The sequence below is a fragment of the Alligator sinensis genome, unplaced genomic scaffold (assembly GCF_000455745.1).
Source record: "Alligator sinensis unplaced genomic scaffold, ASM45574v1 scaffold278_1, whole genome shotgun sequence".
Lineage (NCBI taxonomy): Eukaryota > Metazoa > Chordata > Crocodylia > Alligatoridae > Alligator > Alligator sinensis.
Window position 1 is genome coordinate 1,094,180 of NW_005841952.1, and position 23,171 is coordinate 1,117,350.

At 48.7% G+C, this 23,171-nt stretch overlaps 1 protein-coding gene across 8 annotated transcripts in view; it reads left to right on the forward strand.

Annotated features, from left to right (window-relative positions):
- GRIK4 (glutamate ionotropic receptor kainate type subunit 4) overlaps nucleotides 1-21,613 on the forward strand; it is a 271,109-nt gene extending 249,496 nt beyond the window's left edge. For 7 of the 8 annotated variants that reach the window (XM_025200022.1, XM_025200021.1, XM_006020387.2 and 4 more), the window contains 7 exons: nucleotides 7,812-7,921; nucleotides 10,575-10,748; nucleotides 11,491-11,656; nucleotides 13,854-14,079; nucleotides 15,588-15,716; nucleotides 20,067-20,185; nucleotides 20,835-21,613. In XM_025200022.1, coding sequence (XP_025055807.1) covers nucleotides 7,812-7,921; nucleotides 10,575-10,748; nucleotides 11,491-11,656; nucleotides 13,854-14,079; nucleotides 15,588-15,716; nucleotides 20,067-20,185; nucleotides 20,835-21,200 — 1,290 coding nt within the window. In that variant the 3' untranslated portion in view covers nucleotides 21,201-21,613. Of the gene's footprint in view, nucleotides 1-7,811; nucleotides 7,922-10,574; nucleotides 10,749-11,490; nucleotides 11,657-13,853; nucleotides 14,080-15,587; nucleotides 15,717-20,066; nucleotides 20,186-20,834 lie in introns of those variants that run through there. The other variant, XR_003093249.1, reaches the window with a different exon arrangement.
- The last annotated feature ends 1,558 nt before the right edge of the window (nucleotides 21,614-23,171 follow it).

The window sequence follows — 23,171 nt, forward strand, 5'->3', positions numbered from 1 at the left end:
TTCCCTTCCCCCTCCAGACATGCTTTCCCTTGCTGTACTGTCCTCCCCAAAAAATCCAGGCATGTCCTAGAGGTTTGTCTGCAAGACCTTTGCTATGATCAGACCCCAGTGCAGTTCCTTACTTCATCTACTTGCTTTCTCTCATTTCTCAAGGGAGTGGGGGCTGCTGGTATGGACTGAACATGCACTGCCCCCAACTTAGTCTGTGATCACGGGCAAATCACTTACTGGTTCGCTTTCCCTCGCTGCAGCAGGAGGTAGCAAGCCTTAGTTCGCTCTCTAGCAGAGAAGTCAGGAAAAGAGAACAGGGTTTGGGGCACGTAATCCACTCCGTAAGTGCAAGGCGTTTGCTAATGCTGCCATGAAAGCTAGACAAAAATACATCTGCCATGTCTGTTTAGATTGTAAGCTCTTCAGGGCAGAGACCATCTGCTACTCTGTGTTCAGACAGTGCTAGCGCAGCAAGGCTACATCCTGCCTGGCCCATAGGCATTACCGGCATAAATACAATTAATAATAATGAAGTCTGGAAAGCCTTTTGCAGACTTTATTCTCTCCTGGTGCTCTGATCTGAGGCAAATCCTCAATTATGCAGGGCCCAGTAGCAAGCATCAGGATGAAGGAAGTACCCTCTTGGATTGGACCTATTGTATAGTCCTATTCTCTGTCCCCAACAGCGAATGGGCGCTTCAGAGTTCAAAGCCGGTTTCCAATGGCAGACCCAACACCTCTGGAGTTGCAGATGTTCTTGCAGCCCTGCTGTGGGGGGGCAGTAGAGACCTACTGCTGGTGGATGTCTATAGCTACTTCTATCTGCATACCTCTTTGCCCACAGATGATCCTTCCCAGACCTTGGCCCCCTGAAATGGACTCTGTGGCTGTGAAGTCCACCAGCCCTCTCCCTCTGCTCCATGTCATGGCAGGTAATGCCAACCATTTGGCCCCTCTTCCTCCAGAAGCCAGTGCCTAAGAGCTGTGCAGCAATTAAATCATTCGACTAGTAAATATGTATTTAACAATGAAAACACAAGCTAATTGCATTGGTTTTCCTTTAAGGGTCGGGTTTCTGGAGCAGATAAAGGCAGTCCCAGAGCCCTGGATGCTCTTAATGCTTTCCTTCCCCCCCACCACCCTTCTTCTCCCCACATCTTGAAGTAGAAAATTGCAGCCGACATAAGTTAATCACAACTTGGAGCAGGCATCGCTTAACAAATAACTACAAATAAATTTCCTGCCAAGGAGCCATCTCCGTGTCCTGGTCCCCTCCCTACTTAATGACTTCCTTTTATATTCTGTTTAAGTTCAGTTCCCAATCATCCCCCCCCCGTCCCCCCGCGCTTCCTCCTCCCAAGCCCACCACCACGCTATACATGTCTTCCTTATCTCACATAACCAAATATGGCAGCTGCAAATGGGGCTGTCATTTTTCTCCATTTCACTTGTTGTGATATAATCAAGTGTGGATTTATGACACGCGGGCGCTAATGGGCTTTCTGACTTGCAGGCTGCTGAGAGAAAAGAGTTCTTTTTTTCTCCGCCCCTCTGTCCAGCAAACAGGAGAAAGATTGGGGGGAGAAAGATTGACTCTGAGCTCTCAGCAGATGTGTTTAGACTGGAAAGATGGCTGTTTTCTGTCAAAATGGGTGGAAGGATGTAGCAGGAGTAGAGCAGGATACAATTAATGGTTGTTTTAGAGTCCTGCTCGCGGACATTGGGTTAGAGTCCTGCTTGTGGGTTGCCGTTATGCGATGTGCCACACAGATAGATGGTGGAAGCAATTCTTCTTCCTGTGGTATCCAGAAATATCCCTCAGTAGCCTTTAATCACCTCAGTGGCTTCCTTGGATAAAAGATATCAGATTTACCCAAAGATCCTTGCCTGCCTATGGCCTTAGACCAACACAGCTACAACATATACCCTTGGATAAACCCTTGAATTGTAGGGGAAAAGTATCTTTTTAAGACCCAGATAGACAAAGCCTTGACTGGGATGATGTAGTTGGGGCTGGTCCTGCTTTGAGCAGGGGTTTGGAGTAGATATGACCTCCTGAGGTCCCTTCAACCCTCATTTTTTATGATTCTATCCTTCCTCCTATAATCTTGGAGGTCTTTCCCTTCATAAGACTTCTGTACCGAAGCGGTCAAAATCACCGTTTCAGCCTCTTCCTAAGGAGACTTCACATCCCGAATCAGAGGAGGGTGTACACAATAATTAGTATTATTTACCAAGGACACTTGGTATTAGTATTATTGGTAGTATTATTTACCAAGTATTACTTACCAAGGACACATCCCCTTGAATGCATAGTAAGACTGTGAGATGGCTATCAGCACCTCTTTATGTCAGCACCTGCTACTAAGTTGACAGCACGCTGGGACAGGTATCTGAATTCTAGCTATCCCTCTGAGCTGCATATTCACCCATCCCCTCGTATCCTCCGCGTTGGGTCCCTATTCCTTTCATTGATAGCAATCCTACACAGCCAGATTGGACCCCAGGGCTCCTCACTGTGGCTATAGCTTGAGGGCGTCACCTCGGGAGCTGCTTAGAGGCAGAGAAAGGAAGTAGCCTAAGGCATGCTTTCCAGATGCTCAGCAGATGGAGGAAGTCTCCAAGGAGGAAGAACAATCCCACGGCAAGGATGTTCATGCAGCAGTAGCTGCTGCCTCCATCTCCAAGGGAGGCGACAATCCCTTTAGCACGGTCATACCTGGAGGCCCATAAAATCTTCCAAGATGTGATGAGGAGGGTATCTGCGCTGTTTCGATTCCAGTTGAAGACATACAGGAGGCCCTTCATAAGCTTTTGGACATTTTACGCACGTCTGTAACAGGGAGAGCAGCTCTCACAATTAACAAAGCCCTACTGGAACCTGCTAAAAATACCAGGCATACACCACCTATTTTCATTCCCAGCTTCAAAAAAGCAGATAAGCAATAGCTGGCACCCTCTGTGGGAGCAGAATATCTTTATTCTCCCTCTGGTGTGCAGTTCTTTAGTTGCTGCTACTGTGAATGAAAAGAACATATAGCGTCAACCTAAAAATGACTCCAGCTGAAAAGGAACAGAAACGAGTATCTCTGTTGGGTCGCGAGGGTTATTCATTGGCCAGCTTTCAATTTCCAACTTCAAGCTGTCAGGGTCTGCTTGTCCAATACAATTTCCGTCGCTGCAGTAACATATTGACAAACTGCCCCAGAAACGTAGTGAAGACATCGAGCACTTATTTGCCAAAGGGGAAATTGGTCGGAAGGACATCGCGGCAGGTAGCAATGCCTCCTGGTCCACGACTTCCATGAAGGGGCCATTGGCATTCAAGCTAACTAGTTAGGCTTGGAGTCAGGCATCTGAGTCCAGAGCCAGGAGTCCGGACGCAGTCCCAGCCAGGGTCTGGAGGCTGAACCCGAGTCCAGATGGGGCATCAAGATTCATGAACTAACCACTCTCTCAATCCTTCATACTTACTCATCTGCTGCGGAAACTACTTACAGTTCTGTCACGGGTCCTGGCACTGACTATCAACAGGCTTTCTGGTCAGACGGATCATTTCAGCAGGATACACCTTTCCCACCTACACCCTCAACCCACTTTGCTGTCCCTCTTCAGAGCCAGGAAACAGCATTTCTCTATTTCCTCTTGGAGAAATGAGATGTTGCGGTGCAGCACGTAGAGAAAGGATTTTATTGAAATGGGAGTCAGAAAAGGGGAAGTGAGATCACTTCTGGATTTGAGAACATTGTCAGCGCTGGGAAAATGGTCGTTTTAGCCTCTGTGCTGCTGTCTCCGGATCCAAAAGAGTAGTTAGCAGCTCTCAATTGTCATGATGCTAACTTTTATAGTGCCATATCTCTATACTTAAGATACTGGGCAGGTCCAAACCATTACCAGAACAGTGTTCAACGCCTGGACTTTTTAAGGCTAGGCTATTTTTTTTCTTTTACCAAGGCTATTTACAAAGTCCTGGCAGCGTACTTGAGGAGCCAGAGGTAACCGTTTGTACCTATCTGGATGACTGCCTTGGAGGAGGAGACTCTCTCCGGAGTATACAAAATTTCATGCATGCCATTTTCATACAGTCATAGCATCATGGACAGTGAAGGTGTGAAGGGACTTCAGGAGGTCGTATCTGGTCCAACCCTCTGCTCAAAGCAGGACCAGCCCCAATTACATCATCCCAGCCAAGGCTTTGTCTAGCTGGTCTTCAAAACCTGCAAGGATGGAGAGTCCACCACCTCTCTGGGTTACCCGTTCCAATGCTTTACCCTCCTAGTGAGAAAGTTCTTCCTAATATCTCACTTAAACTTCCCTTGCTGCAACTGGAGCCCATTCATTACTCCTTGTGCTGTCGTCTGCCACCACTGAGAACAGCCCAGCTCCATCCTCTTTGCAACCACCCTTCAAGTATTTGAAAGCTGCTATTCAATCTCCCCTTAGGTGACTAAATCAGCCCAGTTCCTTGAGCTTCTCCTCATAAGTCACGTAGCCCAGCCTCTGAACCATTTCGGCTGGACTCTCTCTAATTTATCCACATCCTTTTCAGCTCCTTGTGTCCCCTGGTCGTAGAGCCAACAAGGATCATTTCACATAGACATCGCTGAACAAGACCATTTTTTTAAGGGCTGTTTTGGGCCTTAGAGCAGGTTCAGAACCACATCAGTGTTCACTGCTCAGCACCAGACAGGTCCCTGAGCAACACGAAGCTTTGTAGGACCTGCTGCTGACGTGGCGTCTTGTACTGTCACCATGCTGTGTGCCACGTACTCTCTTCTCCGAGGTGATGAAAAGACCCCCCCCAGGAAGGTAGGCAGAGGGCTTCCTTTCTAACCCAGCAGTGATGCACAATTCATTCGAGGATCAGGGCATTTGCAGAAAAATGCATAGCTGTTATATCCCCCCTCCCCCATGTCTGGCTTTCTGAAGCCTTGAGATGATGTGTTCAGTTCTGGAGGTGATTGGTTCAGTTCCAAGTGCTGGCTGTCACACATTCATCTTGCCTGTCTCCAAGTTTCTGGGAAGGATACAAAGAAGGATAGATCACTGTGTGGTGATTAACTAAATAAAGAAAGAAGGAACAAAAGAAGAATGTAGTTTGTTACACAGTTCATTCCTGTCCTATTCACTTGCATGTTATGCCACACACAGTAGAGCCCAGACAAGGAAAAAGAGCTGTGTTTTGAAGAAGCAAATCATGTTGGTGCACAGTCCGCGGTGGGAATTGCATCTTTTCTTGAGGACGGGTTTTCAATGAATTTGGAGCAAACAAGAGAGAAACACTGGATTTCACCTTGTTTTTTGTGTCGACAGGAAAAAAACAAGGCCAGACTCCAGTGAAAATATAAATGGGCCCAAATGCTAGTGTTCAAATCCCAACCTTAAAATTCTCCACAGCTTGGGGTATTGGCATAAGTGGTTTAGTTTAGTTTATCTCAGCTTGAAACTTGGTCCTGGTTTGCCTTAAAAGGTTTAAGGAAAATTGTGGTGGCCCTGGTTACTGCCTTGAGGTTGAAATGCCACCCAGAACCACAGCAAATTGGGCAGAGGGGTTTTTCACTCCAAAATGGGTGCGTTTGTCAGCAAAATCCCGAGTGTTTCTCTGAATTTCCAAAGTTAAAAAATGTGTATAAATCCAGTGTGGCTCCAAATCAATGCATTGCAATACCAATCTAAGCTTTTCATGAAGATTTCACTTAATGTCACATTTCTGGGCTTGCGGGGGAAAGTTACAGCTCTCTTTCTTGAGAAATTTTGTGCAAAAAAAATGCCTTATTTTAGGATGAAATTCTGTTAAAAACAAATCAGGTGTTTGATCCGTGATGGGAGTAGGTTTCATGGGGCTAATGAGATTCCAGGTGTGAAGGGCCTGACAGCCCGCTGGGCTCATGTGGTTGAAGCGTGCCCATTTCTGAGGCCAGAGGCGGATAAGGGAGCAACGTGGCCGGCAACACGTCCTGCTACCTCTGACACCCCAAGCTGAATGACTATGGCTAAGTGCAGCTGGGTTGACTGGAGATGGCTTTCAGCAGGGATCCAGGGTGAGACTTGATTTTGCATGCCTCTACAGCTAGAGCACGATGCCTCAACTGCCCTGCCAACGTGCCCCGCCGTTGGGTTGAGAGATGATGAATTGTTATTAGTTTATGGGGACCAAAAGGAGAACACCATGGCTGCGTGTCAAAGAGGAGTCCTCAGCTGGCCCTTTTGTGTTAATCCAGCCATTTTTTAACTGGGCAGCTGTCTCCTGGGAAGCTTTCTCCCAAGAGCAGAGCAGAAGGATTGCTGCTTAAGTGAGCCGAGCTCAGCAAATGCTGGTGCCCACCTACAGCAGGCACTGGAGCAAGGGAGCAGTAAGAAATGAGCGGAGGACCCAGCCGAGCCATAATAAACGGCTCCATAGACCAGTCTCGGGGTCCAACTCTTGCAGCCTGGACATCTTCCAGAAGAAGGGCCAGGGGGAAGGGAGGCCTTTTCTAGCCTGACTTGAATATAGGAAGCTTTGCAGGGGATCTAACGCTTAGCCGGCTTTGAGCTCAGGCATGCTATTGATAGCAAAATGAATAGAGAAATGCTATCGATAGCGAGATGAACTAAGTGGTCTGTGCAGAAGTTACCCAGGCCTGTGAGCCACAGGTTCAAATGCCAGCTGAGTTGGAGAAACCCTTCATCCTTCCATCTTCCTACTTAAAAACAAACCGTTTGTCTATACAAGTGCTGAGCCCCGATGGTGCCTGCGGGAGTGTCAGGACCTCAACGCCTAGCTGTTCCCTTCTCTGCAGGGACATTAAAGCCTCAGTGGAGCTTAGTCCAGAACAGCTGGAGTTTACTCCATTTTCCCCTCTTTCCCCCAGTAGCAGACAACGTGTTGTGGGTCTGGTTGATGGATGCCCCCTCCAACCCAGAGGTGGCTGCATTTCAGAGGTGCCATAGTGCTCTGTGTGTAGGCTTTAGGGGTCTGACCTATATTTTTGAAAACACAGAACAGTTTCAACAATCAAGTCTTTCCACAAGATAAAAGAAACACATTGCCCGATAGGAAAATAAGCATTTTGCAGAAAAGTAACATTGAAAGGGCAGCAGGAAAAGATGGCCAAATGCTTCCTTTTTTTGCATGGAACTCGGGGAAAATATTTATCTCCCATTTTCCTTTTTTCACCTGCGTGATCCAACCCTCCTTTCTGCACACAGGAAGGTTTCCCTATCCTGCAACAGGGTTACTTTGCAAGGATCAATTGTGTGAACTGAAGGCTGCAAAACTGGGGCTCGTGCTTTTAAGAGCCCCCAGGTTGAAAGGGTGCTATAGAAATGTAAGATAAAACTGCTAGGTCAAATTCACCCTCAGTTAAGTTAAATTAGCAGATAGTTTTGCTCGTGGGGATACAAACCTTCAAACTTCAGGGCAAAAGCCATCCTCTAATCAATGAAAGTCGGGAAGAAGCTTCCATTAGGGGCAAGTTCTGGCCGCCGTCCGAGGCAAGGCTGGACTTAGGGGAGCCCTGGTGTGACCCGTCCTGGCTATTCCTCTCTGCCTGTATTCCTGCTGTACACGAAGATGGCAGCTGCTGTATGGGGAGGTGCATGCTGGCCAGTGAGCTGCTGCATAGGTTTATACCATGCTCCTTTTTTGCTGTCTGTCCCCCCTGCTTCCCCTGAGGGCATTTTCTGGTCCCTCCGTGGTTTGCCTTTCCTAGCCCCATCTTGTTGCCGCTCACAGTCACGTCTGCTCTGGGTGGTTCCTTGTATTATTCTGTAGCATGGACTTTTTGATGTTAAAAAAGAAAGGAAACCCACTGGGTTCTTTTTTGTCTCCATCTTAGGGGCGCAAACCGGGCTACTTCTCCTTCCTGGATCCCTTTTCTCCTGGTGTCTGGCTCTTCATGTTACTTGCCTACCTGGCGGTCAGCTGCGTGCTCTTCCTCGTTGCTCGGTACTGTTACTTTTATTGCCGTTCCTTTCCCGTCCTGATGGTGCCACCTAGTGCCAGCAGCTGAGAACTGGTGGAGGGGGGATGCGGGGAAGGGTTCGGCTGGGGGGGGAAGCACTTGTGCAAAAGTTCGGGAGTGGTTACACCCTGGGGAAGGGGGTCCTAGCACCAGCTTTCCTCTGTCAGCCCATGTCTGTGTTTGAACAGTGCAGATGCATGCATAAGGCATGTCCCACTGATGCCCATGACGGCCCAGTGACTCCCAGTGAGGAGAGCTGGCAGTGTCACAATTCTCCTTTCACAGCAGCCGATGAAGCGAGCCTGAACTCACAAAAGCTTACGCATCTCTGATTTAGTTTATCTGTAAGGTACACCTTTACCCTGCCTTCATTGTCACCATGGGACAGGGGCAGGAGCAGATCAGACAGATTAGGGTGCATGTGGTTGGCTGCATTGGTCTTGGCCTGTGCCAGAAGCAGCCTGGAAGTCCCAGAGGGCATAGGAATAGAAACCAACAAGGCTGGTCGATCCAGGAAGCGATAGCAAGGCATCGAGCTCCTAAAATGAATTTGCAACCATTTCCCATGCCTGGGTTGGCTTTTCCTGCCTGTACAGAAAATGCATCGGCATCTTTCTAGAGCCTTGTGGTTTACCCAGATCCTGTTTGATGGGCAATGAGTCAGCTTCTGTATGGCCCATGTAAATCAGGCTTACATCGTATCATGGAGGGCTTGCTGGCAGCACATGCCCCGTTGCAGCAGGGATGACCTTGCTGCTATTCCGCTTTGCCTTGACCCTGTACCCGAGCGGCTCTGCTTGGTAGCACAGATGGGCTCCTCGGACACAGCGTGACTGTCCTGGTGGTGCGCTAAAGATATGCCCAAGGCTTAAACACTCGTGCGGGGCACAGCAAATACCCAGTCCTCATTACAAAAGAGAAGCATGCTGTTGCTAGGTCCCCTGGCTTGGCTAACGTTGTCATGTTGACAGGGTTTTAATGGTTTTCAGACTCCTGTTATAGCCTCAATAACACAGCTCTGTAAACCATTTAATAATGCAGTCAGACGCTGTCTCCGGACTGAGCCACTCTAACCTTCTTCTGCATGTTTTAAACATGACTAAAGTGGGGCTCCTGCATGTTCTCCATGAAAACTGGCCCATATTAAATAGTCTCTGAAAGTGCCCGGGAGTTTGCAGCTCACAGCTGGGCTTTGTGACCTTTGTGAGTTGCCAAAAAGCCTCTATCAGGATGTCGTTACAGTATTGAAAACCAATAAAGGGAAGCCTCCAGAGATTAACTCCACCTCCCTGGAGTCACAGCAAGCCATGAGGAAATTAAGAAATCAAGACACAGACCATACTTTGGTTAATCTCAGTGTGAGGCAGTGAAGTCCCCACCCAGCTCCCAGCACAAGCTGTGGTCATAGGACTAGGTCCTATTCCATCTGATAGGTGTCTAAATGTGATCCTATTCCACCCTGCTTGATTCAATGAAAAAATGCTCATCACACATCCCTTCAGAAAAAGCAGAGACCCAAAGGGCCCATTGCTTTGGGTTTTGGCAGGTTTTCAGGGATTTGAGTAGGGTAGACTAGACGGCACTCAGGTGCCTAATAGGTGGAATAGTAACTGGCCCATAAGATCAGTAAGCCAAGCCTTTTGGGTTCTGGTTTTCTTAATACCAATTAACATTATGTGAAACCCAATTTAAGACTGACTCAAGGAGGGTTTCTCTGCAGGTGCAATAGCCTCTCCAGCCAGCCCAGACAGCTTGTGCATGCCCAAGACCAGATGCTGGCAGTGGGAGCAAGCCTCATTATCAGAAGATTTTTCCACCCAAACAGAAGGAGGGGAGAAGCGATATGTTAGTTTGGAAGCAGGGAGTGGAATAAGAGCAGAAGGGAGAGGAAGTGGAAGAGCTCGGGGTGGAGGACGAGCCCCACTTTGATTCACAAGCAGGGTGCCCGTATTATTCTTCGTCTGTGATGCCCATGAGCTCTGCCAGTCCCTAGCATGAGTCTTAGCCTGTAAGCAAAGCGGATGTTAGTCTGGAGATGTGAGCAGTAGTCATTTGGATGACTCCTTGGCAGCCCACATTTATCTAGCACACGCTACCATCTCGCAACGTGCCCCATGCAGATTCCTGACTTGCTCCCATGAGCTCGGTACAGTCTAAGGCTCTTTGAAAACAGCAGTGCCCCACTTTGGATTTGAACTTGGTCCATGCCAGACCTTTGCCTGGCTTTTCTTTCTGGCATTGACCTGCCTACCTTGTGTTTGGCTTAGAGCTCCCCATTGGCATTAATTCCCCAACTAGAGAAACACAGCGGAAACTGCTGGATGGCACCTGATTTCGCATCTGATCCATGTGCGTTTCACACTTGCGTTGTCGTTTGTGCAAAGCAGAGGCCCAGGCTGGAATTTGCTTGAAAGCTTCACAAACCTTTTGCAGATCTTATTACAAAGCCTGGGGGCTTCCGGGTGTTACTGCAAACCTCTTGTACAACATTGCTATGAGCCCCTTGGCACCATTTGCCAGCAAAGAGCTTCCTGCCTAGAGATTCTGCCTCCAGGATAGTGAGGGCTTCACCACTTCTATTCCCCCTGCCTGCCTTGCAATCAGTGTTTCTTCATGTCTTGTTTCTTGACACTGCAGATTGACACCATACGAGTGGTACAGCCCCCATCCCTGCTCGCAAGGGAGGTGCAATCTCCTGGTGAATCAGTACTCCCTCGGCAACAGCCTGTGGTTTCCAGTCGGGGGGTTCATGCAGCAAGGGTCTACCATCGCGCCTCGAGCGCTATCCACACGGTGTGTCAGCGGAGTCTGGTAAGGAGAGACACCTGTTGCACCTTTAAATAGTCTCCAGTTATGGTTCAGGATGTGCAGACTCATTGCTAAACGCTGTAGTGTTCTGGAGTCGTGCAATCAAGCAGCGCCATGGTACCATTTGCTAAGGGTTTGGCCAACAACAGATGAGTCTCTGGCGTTCAAGGAGCTCCAGATCAGGATGTTTCTGATCCCTGGCATGTTCTCATCAGTCTTGCACTTCTGAGGACTCTGCTCCAGCGTGCCCACATAATGGGGTGGTCTTTCACTTGCTTCCTGAGCCTCCAAGTCCTCTTGCCATGAAACGCCACCCCTGTTGTGGTGGTAGACTGCCTGACCTCTTAACCAGAGTAGTCTGGTTTGTCACTTGAGAGGAATAACAGTCCTAAGCAAATGCAAGGCCCCCGGGAGCCTTGCCAGAGAGGGGCATCCCTTTATGGAGAAAACTAGGTGGCCTCTGCTTCCGCTACCTGCCTACCTATGATAGACTCCAAGCAGATGTGCCACTAACCTGCTAAGACCTAAATCTACTTAATTTGCCCTGAAGGATTCAAATAAAGACTGATTTGTGTTTCCAAAGAACTTTGGGCACCTTTCACTTACGTGTGGGCCTTTGCTGGGAGTGGCAGGTACTCGCACTTCCCGGGATCAAGCCTGTTATTCCAGGTCTGGAGCGGGGCGGAGACCAACTCAGACCCTAGATGAATCTCAGTTCATCTTCTCTTCTCCCTGCCTTCTCCAGGTGGGCATTCACCTTGATCATCATCTCCTCCTACACAGCCAACCTGGCAGCCTTCCTCACTGTGCAACGCATGGATGTGCCGATAGAGTCGGTAGATGACCTCGCTGACCAGACGGCTATCGAGTACGGCACCATTCACGGAGGCTCCAGCATGACCTTCTTCCAAGTAAACCCCCTTTTTTTTTGTTAACTGGGAGTGCGGGAGGGTAGGGGGTGGAAAAGTCAGGGGACACATATTCTCTAAAAATCAGAAATTGACCCAGGATATGAACCTGGGCTCTTTCCAGCACACTCCATCCTAGTCCTGTGTAGGTGGCATCTGTAGCAGCTGGATCCATTTCATTGTCCTTGGTTGCCACGAGATGAGATGACGGATTTGGTTGCATTTGTGTACGTGCATGTGGGATGTAAAGGCCTTTCCCCCCCCCCAGTAAACTGAGAACTTGGAAAGAAACAGCAGTAGGCTGCATGCAGGATGCGGAAAGACGCATTTGCTCTTGGAAAGGCTGTTTACAAGGCGAGCGATTGTTTTTCTCAGTTGCATTTTGAGTGGGCTGAATCCTCTGCTTTTTAATTGAACTTGTGCACCCGGGTCCACCTCTCACTGCGAGTGAGGGGAGTTGAGACTGCAATGAGCAGCACCAAAGTGGGATTAAGCCAGAGCTCAGAGAAGTGATAGGAAGTGAGGAGGAGTCAGGGGATTTTGAAAGAATCCAGTCAGACACAACCTGGACACCCTCAAGGGGTAGGGTTGTGGGACAACTTTGCAGGACACACAGGCGACAGCCTAGGTTCCCAGCCCCAGGAGCTGAGTTCCTGCCCAGAGCGCCAGAGAGTAGGTAGCAATATCATTTATAGCCATATGCCAGAGCCCCATTCCTGACAGCCAAGTATTTGCAGCCAAATTTTCATACGTCTCTGCATTGTTAACACGGCCCTAACTTCTGCATTTGCAAGGCTCAGTGTGTGCAAGAATAAATGTGTCAGCAAACCCTGATCTTTCCCATGGATACATATACCTACTTGATGCAAATCAAGCTTTGTTTGCAGTCGGGCCCATCATATCTGCATGAGTGATTGTACTTTCCCATTCTCAGCAGCAATGAGGAGGTTAATCTTTTGACCAGTGCTTTGAATGCACAAAACGCAGTCTGGGGATTATTTATTTATTAAATGCTGAAGCATCAAGAGGAGCAAGCTCTTCTTGCTTTCTGTTCAGTCTGAATTGAAACAGGAAGCCCAGAAACCTCTTGAGCGAATCTGATCTTTCCAGCCCAACTTTGCAGACCCTAGAGATTTGGAAAAGGGCTGCTTAAGCAGATTGCTGTATCTCAGAAAAGCCAAATGTAGCACAAGCAAATAAAAAAGACTGTACCTCAGGCATTGAATCAGCCCTGTTCTTTTCAGGGAAACTGGCAGTGTAAAAATCAAGGGCTCAGTTCTCCATTGCCATGCACCTTTCCTAGTCATCTGAACCAGAATAAGTTGAATGACAAGTGGGGGTGACGCAGGGCTGACTCAGAACGAAGCATTTTACCTGCACTTTGCACTTGTCTTATGTTGGCAAAAGCCACCGTGTGAGATCCGGGGAGACAGAGCCCCAGATGTTAAAGAACAAAAATAAAACATGGAAATGCTAAACTGGAGTGCATTTTAACCAGAATTAATATTACCGTTTCTGCTCTTTGTTGACTTTTTGCTCTCCATTTAGCTCAAGCAGTGTAAGTGTAGCCGTGTCTGTCCCCCTTTTTGTGCAGCCAAGATGGGCTGGCACCCAAGCTCTAAAATCCAACACTTGCAAACTGTAAGGGAGGTCTGGCTCAGATGTCCTTATGAGTGTCATCATGGTCCTACTGAAGTCAATAGAAAGACTCCTGTTAACTTCAGCAGGCTTTGGATCAGACCCATGACTGGATGAATCAGAAGGCCACATCCAGAAAGCCTCAAAGACTGGATCAAGGTGCAGACTTTACAGCTCAGCCCCATCAGTCATTCCTGGACCCTTCAACGTTGTCATTCTCATTTCCCACCTTGTTTCTCGCAAGACTGGGTTGAGGCTGTTGTACAGCACGGTGCGCTGGTCTCCGAGCAAACCAGCCAAGCAAGAGCAATTCCAGCTGGAATCAGTTGTCATAAAATGTTGCCATAGAAACATTTTTCTTCTAAGCTTTTGTAATTTTTTAACAATGTTTTGAGGCCTTAAAACATCATGGGAACCTATGGCAGTGGGGCACATTTGGGCACCCAAACCCCTTAGATTCCTTGCAACATCCCAGCCTTATATTGGTACACATTTTCATTTGGGGCAGAGCCCCCCAGGCAGTGCTGCTCCAATGGCTCCTCTTCTCCCCTTTCTTTTGCAGAACTCCCGTTACCAGACGTACCAGCGGATGTGGAATTACATGTACTCAAAGCAGCCAAGCGTGTTCGTAAAGAGCACGGAGGAAGGGATCGCCAGGGTGCTGAATTCCAACTATGCCTTCCTGCTGGAGTCCACCATGAACGAGTATTACCGTCAGCGCAATTGCAACCTCACGCAGGTCGGGGGCCTTCTGGACACCAAGGGCTACGGGATTGGCATGCCAGTCGGTAGGCAGTGAAGAAAAATTATAGTCATTCTCAGCTGTCTGCAGAGGATCGGAGCATTTGAAAGGCAGAAACAGCTCTAGAACTGATGCCGCGTTTCGCTGATCTGCCTAGTGTCCCTTTCATTTCAGAGATGCCATCAGGAGGAAAATCAAACACATTTTAATTATTCATCTGCCTGCCCCCACATCATTTAAAATGATGTTTACTATAAAAAAAAAAATGTGTGCGTCTTATTTTTCTGCATTTGTGCTCTTTGTGTACTATGTTTCCTCCCATTCAGCACTGGGAGTGAAACCAGGCAAGCTCGTTTCACTCTCTACCTTGTCTCCCACCATAGTGCATTAAAAGATGCCGCCAACTCCATTGATTTTTATCACAAGCTTTTTGATGTCGGGTGTTTTTCGTAAGCCCCCGCTCCTGGAATCTTGGCTTTAATTGTCTTTTGTAAGAAATAAAATGTCCTTATTCATTGTGGTTGCAAAAAAAAAAAAAAAAAGAAAGAAAACTAGAAAACATTGTCCCTAAAGGTTCCAGCTCCAGAAGGCAACTAAATGGTTTCCTATTTGCTATGTTGAAAGATTTCATGATTGTTAAGCCAGTCGTGTGATCTGAGTGCCGTGGAGGGGCTGCTTTTTGAACACTTGTGGTTAACGATATTGAAGTAACAGTAGTAATAGCTTTGGTGTGTGATTCTCATGCTGTAATGCAGCACTGGGCTCATCTGTACGGTTCATACTGCAAAGGAAGCTTTAACTCCCAGAGCAAATCCCAGGCTAACTGTATTTTGCTATTCCTATTATGTACTAGCCCTACATTTCAGGCCAGAGTTTGCCTTGAGAAACAGTGAAATTACAGGGGATAAAGGGAGTTAGATTCTGGCCCTCATTATACTGGTGCAGTCCCATTGAGTCACTCTATATTTACCGTGCTGTAGCTCATAATTTATCCTAGGTTTTCTCTCCAGTGCAAAATACAGGGACAGCAAGAGAGCATGGGAACTGAGCCTGGCCTCCAGCGAGCGTTGGGGTTTGCCCGATGATTGGGTTCATTGGTGTTATTGACAGGGAGGGTTTTCTTGCCATCCTTTGCTCCACGTAGGAGCGAGGGCTAGAGTAAGATTAGACACGCACAGGCAGCATGACGAGGGATTAGCCTGTGTGGCTCCAGGGAATGGGAATGAGATAGGGAGCTGCCCACTTGAACGCTAGCCCAGATGGCAGCAACTCAAAGTTTTCTCCCTTCTGATGCTGTTGGGTGGCCTGGGTCTGATTTCCATCGAGTCTTTGCTGGAGAAGCAAAATCACCACCTGCAATTAGAAGTCATTTGTCGGCAGGCTCCACTTGGATTTGAAGGCGCCTTGAAGAATGAACTCCCTTGTAGTCTCTTAGAGTCAGGGGGTGGGGGTGGCCCTCTCCTGCTTGGGCAGGTTGCCAGGGCCGTGTGTGGCGGGTGGGAGGGACGGAAAGCCATCCCGGCTGTCCCTTCATCTCCCTCTTGGCTTTTACAGGCTCCGTCTTCCGCGATGAGTTCGACCTGGCCATTCTCCAGCTGCAAGAAAACAACCGGCTGGAAATCCTGAAGCGCAAGTGGTGGGAAGGAGGCAGGTGTCCCAAAGAGGAAGACCACAGAGCCAAAGGTAAACCCCGACTCTGAGAGACGAGGCCACCCTCCTTCACACCGGCTCTGGGAGACAAGGCCATCGCGCCTTCACGTAGCAGAGCCTGATAACAAGGATGTAAAGCAGCAACATCGTTATTGATTCGAGCAGGATCGTCTCCCAAGCCAGATAGGAGTGACACCCGGTCTCCCGCCTGCGGAGCAGTGGGGTTGTTGGTTTTTTTTTCATTTCTTCTGACTTAAGATTTCTTCCTTTCACAATGCAAGGAGAAAGCCAAACAGCTCTGCTGTGCCTCACGCTGTGTGTTTTTGCCTGGGGCAAAGAGAGTAGCAACAACCAAATGACAAATATTGGAGGCATATGGAGGGTAAATTATCTTCTAATGAATGTCCGCAACGTTACACGGGAAACCAGACAGCTGAAGGGAATTGCATCCAAAGCCCGAGCCCCTTTAAGAGAAGATGGAGCTTTGTTGCAGGGCCATTGGTTAATGGGCCTAATTTAAAGCTCCTTCAGAACAGGAAGGGGGGAACAGGGACTTTATTAATAAAGCTCTAAAACTGAAGAGCAAATTCTTCTGGGTAATGCTATGCAAATTGCCATAAAAGCCACAGCATTAGGCTGCTGTCCCAGCGCTAGGAACACTTGCCAGGTTAAAGCAATTGCTGCATTTTTTTGGCAGTCGCCCTAACCTTAGTGAGCATTTTTCTGAGAGGCTAAAAGGTTCCCTGGCTGAGAGAACAGCCTTTTGACCCTTCTGAGCCCAGGGGCCAAGAGCCAAGCAGACTTGTGATTGCTGTTTCATTTTCCTGGTAGATCAGTTGCAGGAGTTTTTTTTCTTTTCCTTTTTTTGCTGTATGGCACAAGCTGGATGGACCACACATGGGCTTCAGCTGGCCAAGAAGCTCCCTCCATATGCTGCTTCATTAGCAGAGAAAGCTGCTCTGTGCATGAGACCATAGGAAAGGCTGCGAGTTGCTGGGAATTACAAGTGGGCCCTCAGATCTGGAGTGGAGTTTCAGGTTCCCTGGACCCAGGTTTCAGGGTCAACCAATTGTCCTTTCAAGAGAGTGAATAATCCAAGAATAAAGACCGTGCCTGTGAATAGGGGAGACCTTGGACATGGTTTCCAGGCAGGTCTGCAGGGTGCAAAGCAGCCCGGTACATCCCTCTGCCTGTCCCATGTGTGCAGGGAGCTCCCCAGCATGTCAGCGCAGATCCTAGCGGAGCTTGTGAGCCACGACCTCTCTGAGCCCATCAGCTTATCAGAGCAGGCTCTAGCTGGAGCACCGCCACCATTCGCCCTCCCCTGCCCTCCCACACCACTGAATATACCAGCAGGAGAAAAGAGGCAATGAGGTGGCAGCCTTCACACCCCCAGGCTCCAGAGCTGGGTGGAAACAGGGACGGTGAGCTGGTGAGCTCACAACACATAGAGAAGTCACGTGCTGCGCAGCCAGAGCGGGGAGCTCCCCCTGCTCCCCCGGATCTGCCCTGGTCAGGGTACCTTCTGCATGGCACTGCCTTGAGCCGTATAGATATACCCTCTGTGTCTTTGTTCCCGCTCCATCAAGTGGGGGGCCTTTATCTCACCAGAGGATCACAAAGAGAAGCACGTTAGAGAACAGGAGTTGCTTGGATACTACAGTCACGGGGGCCAGGATTGAACTGTAGGTAGGCAAACTAGACAAATGCTGTTTGCAAAATGTGCCCTGTCATTTGAATCCAAAACCCACCGTAATGCATAGGGTTGCTTGGAGCATTAATGCTTATAGCTCCAGTGTCCTTTCCGGCCTACCTCAACACCAGTGGTTTTCACACTAGAGGTTGTGACCCCATTTGGGGTCAGGAGCCATACCAAAATCCAGTGATAGCGCTTGGGCTCAGACCAAAAGGGTTGTGACCTGGGATTTCTGGGAAAAAGACTGGGAACCGCATGTTATCACACCCTCTTCCCTCTCTCTCCTCTCAAGTTTTCGGCAAAAGAAGCGTGGGGGAACAGGGATATGTCTAGACACTTTACTCTTGGCTTTGGCAGTTCTGTCCCATTGCAGATAGCCCCCCAGTTGCAGCAAAGGAGGCCTCTGCAAGGTGCTCAGATTTTCCCCGGTTACTTTAAAGATCGCATAATAAGTCATATTTTTAGCCACTTGCTTCCAGGCCTCTCTCGCTGAGGGTATTGGATTACAGGAGAGTCTCTGAGTGCCTTGTTGGACAGAAACAGCCACCCAGTGACTTGCGAGAGCACTAATTGCTTTATCTTGACATCCCAAATGCAAGAGCAAGCTTCAAAGGGATGAAAATAAACTGATAAATTATTAAATGTGGTTACATTCCAGGGAGGGATGGAACATGGGAGTATTTTGCTCAGCAAACTCAGCAGAGAGCAAACTTGGAACAGACCCCAAAGGCTGAGCCCAGCATGAGGCTCCCAGCCTTTTTGGGAGCATTCCTGGCCTCTACCACTGGTGCGCTAACCATTGTTGCGTCCCTGCTCAGTGCCTCGGTTTACCCTGGCTGTGAAATGGGGATGGTAACACCAGCTCCCAGGAGCAATGTGAAGTGAATGGAAGTGTTTTAGGCACCCTGAAGAAAGGTGCTCTGGGGTCGAGGGAGCGTTGTTTTAAATAGGAGCCTAGAGGCTCTGATCATTCGCGGGAGAGCCCTGGAGGTGAGGATGGCAGGGCCAAGGAGAGTCCTGGGGCTTAAGTACAGGAAAGCGGGGAGCATCCCTGAGCTGAGTGTGGGGATGAGAACATGAGGGGCATCTCCACTGATACTGGGCTGGGATCAGGCAAGGGTGAGGCCGTGCTCTGGGTTGTGAATTTGGGAGATGGAGGTGTGAGTTGAATGGGTGGTGGTTACAGGATACATTTTATGTCCTGTAATTGCTGCCTTAGTGGAAACATCTCTCCCCGCAAAGGCCTGATTTACTGGGTGACTAGATCGCTCCAGAAACTCTGCCAAAAGAATGATGGAGAACGAGGGAGAAATGTGACCCTGTGAGTTTTAAAACAAAACAGGTCAGCGATTTACAAGGGTTTTGGTGAGGTTTTATATCGAAAAGCCACGCAGAGATTAAGTCAATAAATCATCGATTCTCACACTTTGATTTAATGTTACAGAGGGGGGAGGCAGATTTTATAGGTGTTCTGGTTGACTAATAGCTGCACACAATCACCGCAGCGTAAGGTGCTGCATGCTTCACGGTGATCAATTCAATCAAGAGCCCAGTCCACCAGGGACCAAAACCAGGACTTGGGCGAGCGAGAAGTCATTTCCAGACACTGCAGACTGCACTACAGACACAGGTCCCTGACCTCGATGTCAGCCCTGAAATGCTTGAACCAACCAGCTTTGCTCTGCAGAGACACGAGAGGACCGGGCTAGCTGTTCCTATGTGATTTGCTGAAAGGAAGGAGTCAGGCTATTACTGAGGTCAAGAAGTTGGGAGGTTTCCCAGATGCATAAAGAATCAGGGCCAAAATCTCAGCTGGTATAAACCGACATGCTTCCTCCAGACTTCAGTGAAGGGAGCCTGGGAATATGGCCCACTGACTTCAACTGAACAAAATCAGTTTACAGCAGCTGAGAATCCAGCCCATTGATTTCCATGTAGTGTGGCCAGTTTACCCCAGCTGAAGATCTGGCCCTTAAAGCCAAATTAATCCCTGCGGTAAGGGAACGTGACTCCTGAAATCGGCATTTCAAATTCCAATCTTGGTTATGTCAGTGCAAATCCAGAGTAGCTCTTTGCCCATAGAGCTACACCAGACTGCACACGGTGGAGGACGAGGATGTCCCTTACTGTGTGTCCAGACAGCACCTAGCAGAACAGAGCCCTCATCTTGATTGGAATATCCAAGTGCCACTGCAATATAAATAACTGTAATAGTTTTACATCAGCACTTTTAAAACATGATCAAAGTAACTTTTCCTGCTGCTGAACTCACCTAATGCTCTTGTCTTCCTTATCTTTACTTTCTCCATGATTTCTCTTATTTCCATTTGCTGAGTTCAAAACAACTTGAGCCAGGTAAATAGCATCTGAGCTTGCATCTTTTTCCTGTTCTCAGTCTGTATGTGGAGTGCTTTCCAGGTCCCCGAGATGTTTTTTTCTGGTTTGGAATGATTTGCTAAATCATCCTTTCTAGGAAAAACTGTTCACAGCCAGTGATTACAAGTCGCTCGGTATTTGCTGCTTGATCTGGGCTAGTTAATTTTGTTTGAATGGTGCAGGTCACATTGCATTTATTTTGGTCCCTGAACGGAATCACACAGTGATGATTAGCATCGAGTTCCCACGTGCTGATGAGCTCAGTACTCACTGTATCTTCCTCTCTGCTTGACTCCTTCCTCTTCTTTCAGGCTTGGGGATGGAGAACATTGGAGGAATCTTCGTAGTTCTCATATGTGGCCTCATCGTAGCAATTTTTATGGCAATGCTGGAGTTTTTATGGAGCCTCCGGCACGCTGAACAGTCAGAGGTAGGACTCGAAATGTCATTGCTGTTGCAGGGACTCCTACGTTCATGCTTATGAGGTGCTCAGGTACTGCACCAACGGAAAGACCGTAAAAAAAGAAAAAGCTGGATGGATCTGGGGCAGATGGGGGATCCAAGTTAGGTTCGAGCACTCTAGGCAGAGGGATGGAGACCGCGTGAGGATTTCAGAGGCAACTGGTGAGGGCTAGCACCCGTGAAACCTGTAAGTCCTTTTAGGAGAGTCCAAAGCTTGTGAACACCCTGTATGCAATTAGTAAGAAGGAGGTGGACATCCCAGGGGCAGTTGGCATGGATCTAGCATGTATCTAAATTCCAGGCACAGTTGATCAAGTCTGGACCACGTCTAGAACAAGTAAAGATCCCAGTTGTGGACCTTGGGGATCCAGAACATGAGAGCACCTTTGATGTGGACCTTGGGAGGCAGAATGAGTGAGGATTTCAATTAGTAGCATCTAGAACAGGTGGCAGACCCTGGGATCCCCAAACTGTTGAAGATCCCAAGCACCGGCCTTGGTATCTCCAGAATGGTTCAGCATCAGGATCCAGAATGGGTGCGGTTGTTGGAATCAGCCCCTTAATGTAGGGAGCAGTACCTGTTGGAAACCAGCCTCTTGCCTGTGTCTGCCTTCCAGGTGTCTGTGTGCCAGGAGATGGTGACAGAGCTGCGCAATATCATCCTCTGCAAGGACAGTTTCCACCCTCGTCGGAAGCGAGGGGGGATGATACGGACTCGCCCCGTTATTCCCGAGGAGCGCCGAGCCCGCAGCACAACCACGCTCAGCAATGGCAAGCTGTGCGGCGGAGGGGAGCCCGACCCTCTGGCCCAAAGACTTGCACAAGAAGCTGCGCTGGTGGCTCGAGGCTGCACACACATCCGGGTGTGCCCAGAGTGCCGGAGGTTCCAGGGCCTCCGGGCACGGCCGGCTCCCGGCTCGCCCGCACGAAGCGAAGAGAGCTTGGAGTGGGAGAAAACCACCAACAGCAGCGAACCCGAGTAGAGCGCGGCAAGGGCGTGGGCAAGGAGGGTCGTGTTCCATTTTACAGAACATGGACTTGTACAATGTGAAACTCGTTTTTAAATTAAAAGCAGTTACCCAGCTTCTCAAGACCAAGACAAAGGCTACGAACCAGGCCCAGCCAGAGACATTTTGGTATCTTACCCTATTTAAGAGGACATTGCTCCTACTGGAATACTAATCACCAGGAGGAAGATCCTCTGGTTGGCCTATCTTGAGCAGCTACCCCTCACCTTGAAACTCTGGGGTGGGGAGGAGGGACGCTGAGGGCAATTCACATACCAGATCTGCTCCAACGGGGGGCAAGAGTCATTGTTGGAAATTCCCCATCCTAGGACAAAAGAAAGGACAATAATGCCATCTCTCCCAATCACATAGATTCAAAAAAGGATGTTCTCCGGAGGGGATGGGGGGGGTGGGACAGGGATATTTTTATTTGAAGTGGGGAGGGGGGATGGGAAGGGAGGAGTAATCTATTTTATTTTATTTTTGGTACTTCAGGACCTAGGGTCTCCAGCGCACCGGATTTCAGGTGCTAAAATCTCCTTCCTTTGCAGTGATGTGGCAGGTAGGGTGAGGAAGAGCAGGACGGGACGCAGCTCCCAAGTAGCAGCAGTGGTTGAGATGAAAATCCAGTAGAGGAGTTATAAAAAGCATATATATATATAGTGAAATGCCAAAAAAAAAAAAAACCTACCAACACACACAGTGATCTCAAAGAGGCCTTGAAACGCCTGGAATTTCAGGGGTTCTGTGTCTTCTTCTTCTTTTTTTTTATTGGCGTGGGGAGGGGTTGGGGGTCTTCAGAAAAAAGGCCAAATGGTGACAGGAGGGAGCTGAATGTGCTGCAGGACTCCCCACGCTCTCCTAGGAGCTCTGCCTTTTCCCACCAGCAGAGAGTGGTGCAGTCCCAGCGTCATGGTAGAAACAGGTGCCCAGCACGTTCCCTTCCTACAAACCCTTAGCGCTGTCCCCAGGCTCAAAGGCGCGCCTGTGTGTGACCTCTCTGAAATCTAAGGGTTTCCTTGCTACCAAATGTCCTTGAATGAAGACGCGGGGCGGGGGTTCAGTGGGGAAAATCAGTCTGGGGTCTCGGGTGAGAACATCGTTGCTTCCGTAGCAGCAGCTTGCCCTCTGTTTTGGTACACAATGTGAGTTTTACATTGAAGAGTTTGATTTTTCTGATTGAAAAACAAAATTCTATGCAATTTCTGATTGTAAAATAAGAGGGGAAAAGAAAACATGACAAGGGGCAAGGGGGATAAACACAAACCTTTGAGCAAAGGTATAACCTGTTCTCAGATTGTTTTCTTTCCTGGTTTTTGTTTTTTTTGGTTGTTTTTGTTTTTTGTTTTTGTCTTGAATGTACTGAAATAAAAGATGTCCTTGTATAATTATGATTTTCTTCCCCCCCGCCCCCCATTCAAGTCATAAAGCAGCGTGACCCCCCACTAAATGCTCAGGGGTAAAGGCCAATAGCACCCCTGGGAGGAGCCGAGAGGAGCGGTGAGCCCAGTCGGTCCGCCCTGCAGCGTGGAGGCGCTTTGGCCTCTGCAGACCTCTAGCTACTACAGTAAGACCTAAAACTCTGTTGTTGTCATTGTCTGTAATCGTTGCAGATGAAAACAAGAGAAGAAGGACAGCCCTTGGTCACTTAGGAAAGAACACCACCGCAGTCCCTTGGGGCCCAGTCTGCTGCGAGATCTGAACAATGCAAGCTACGGCCTCTTTTAGACGCAGGGTTCACTATTGCAGAGCAGACCGATGGCTCATCTAATCCAGCGACTTGTCTCTACCAGACGCTCCACAGGAGGATACGAGGATATGCACAGATACCGCAGGGATGGGCTCTTTGGATCGGGACTGTATCCTGAAGTACCCCAAATGTAGTAGGTGGCGTGTGAAGGAGGAGCAGCCCCTGCCCTGGGTGAAGTTCTTTGCCCCGGGTTATAG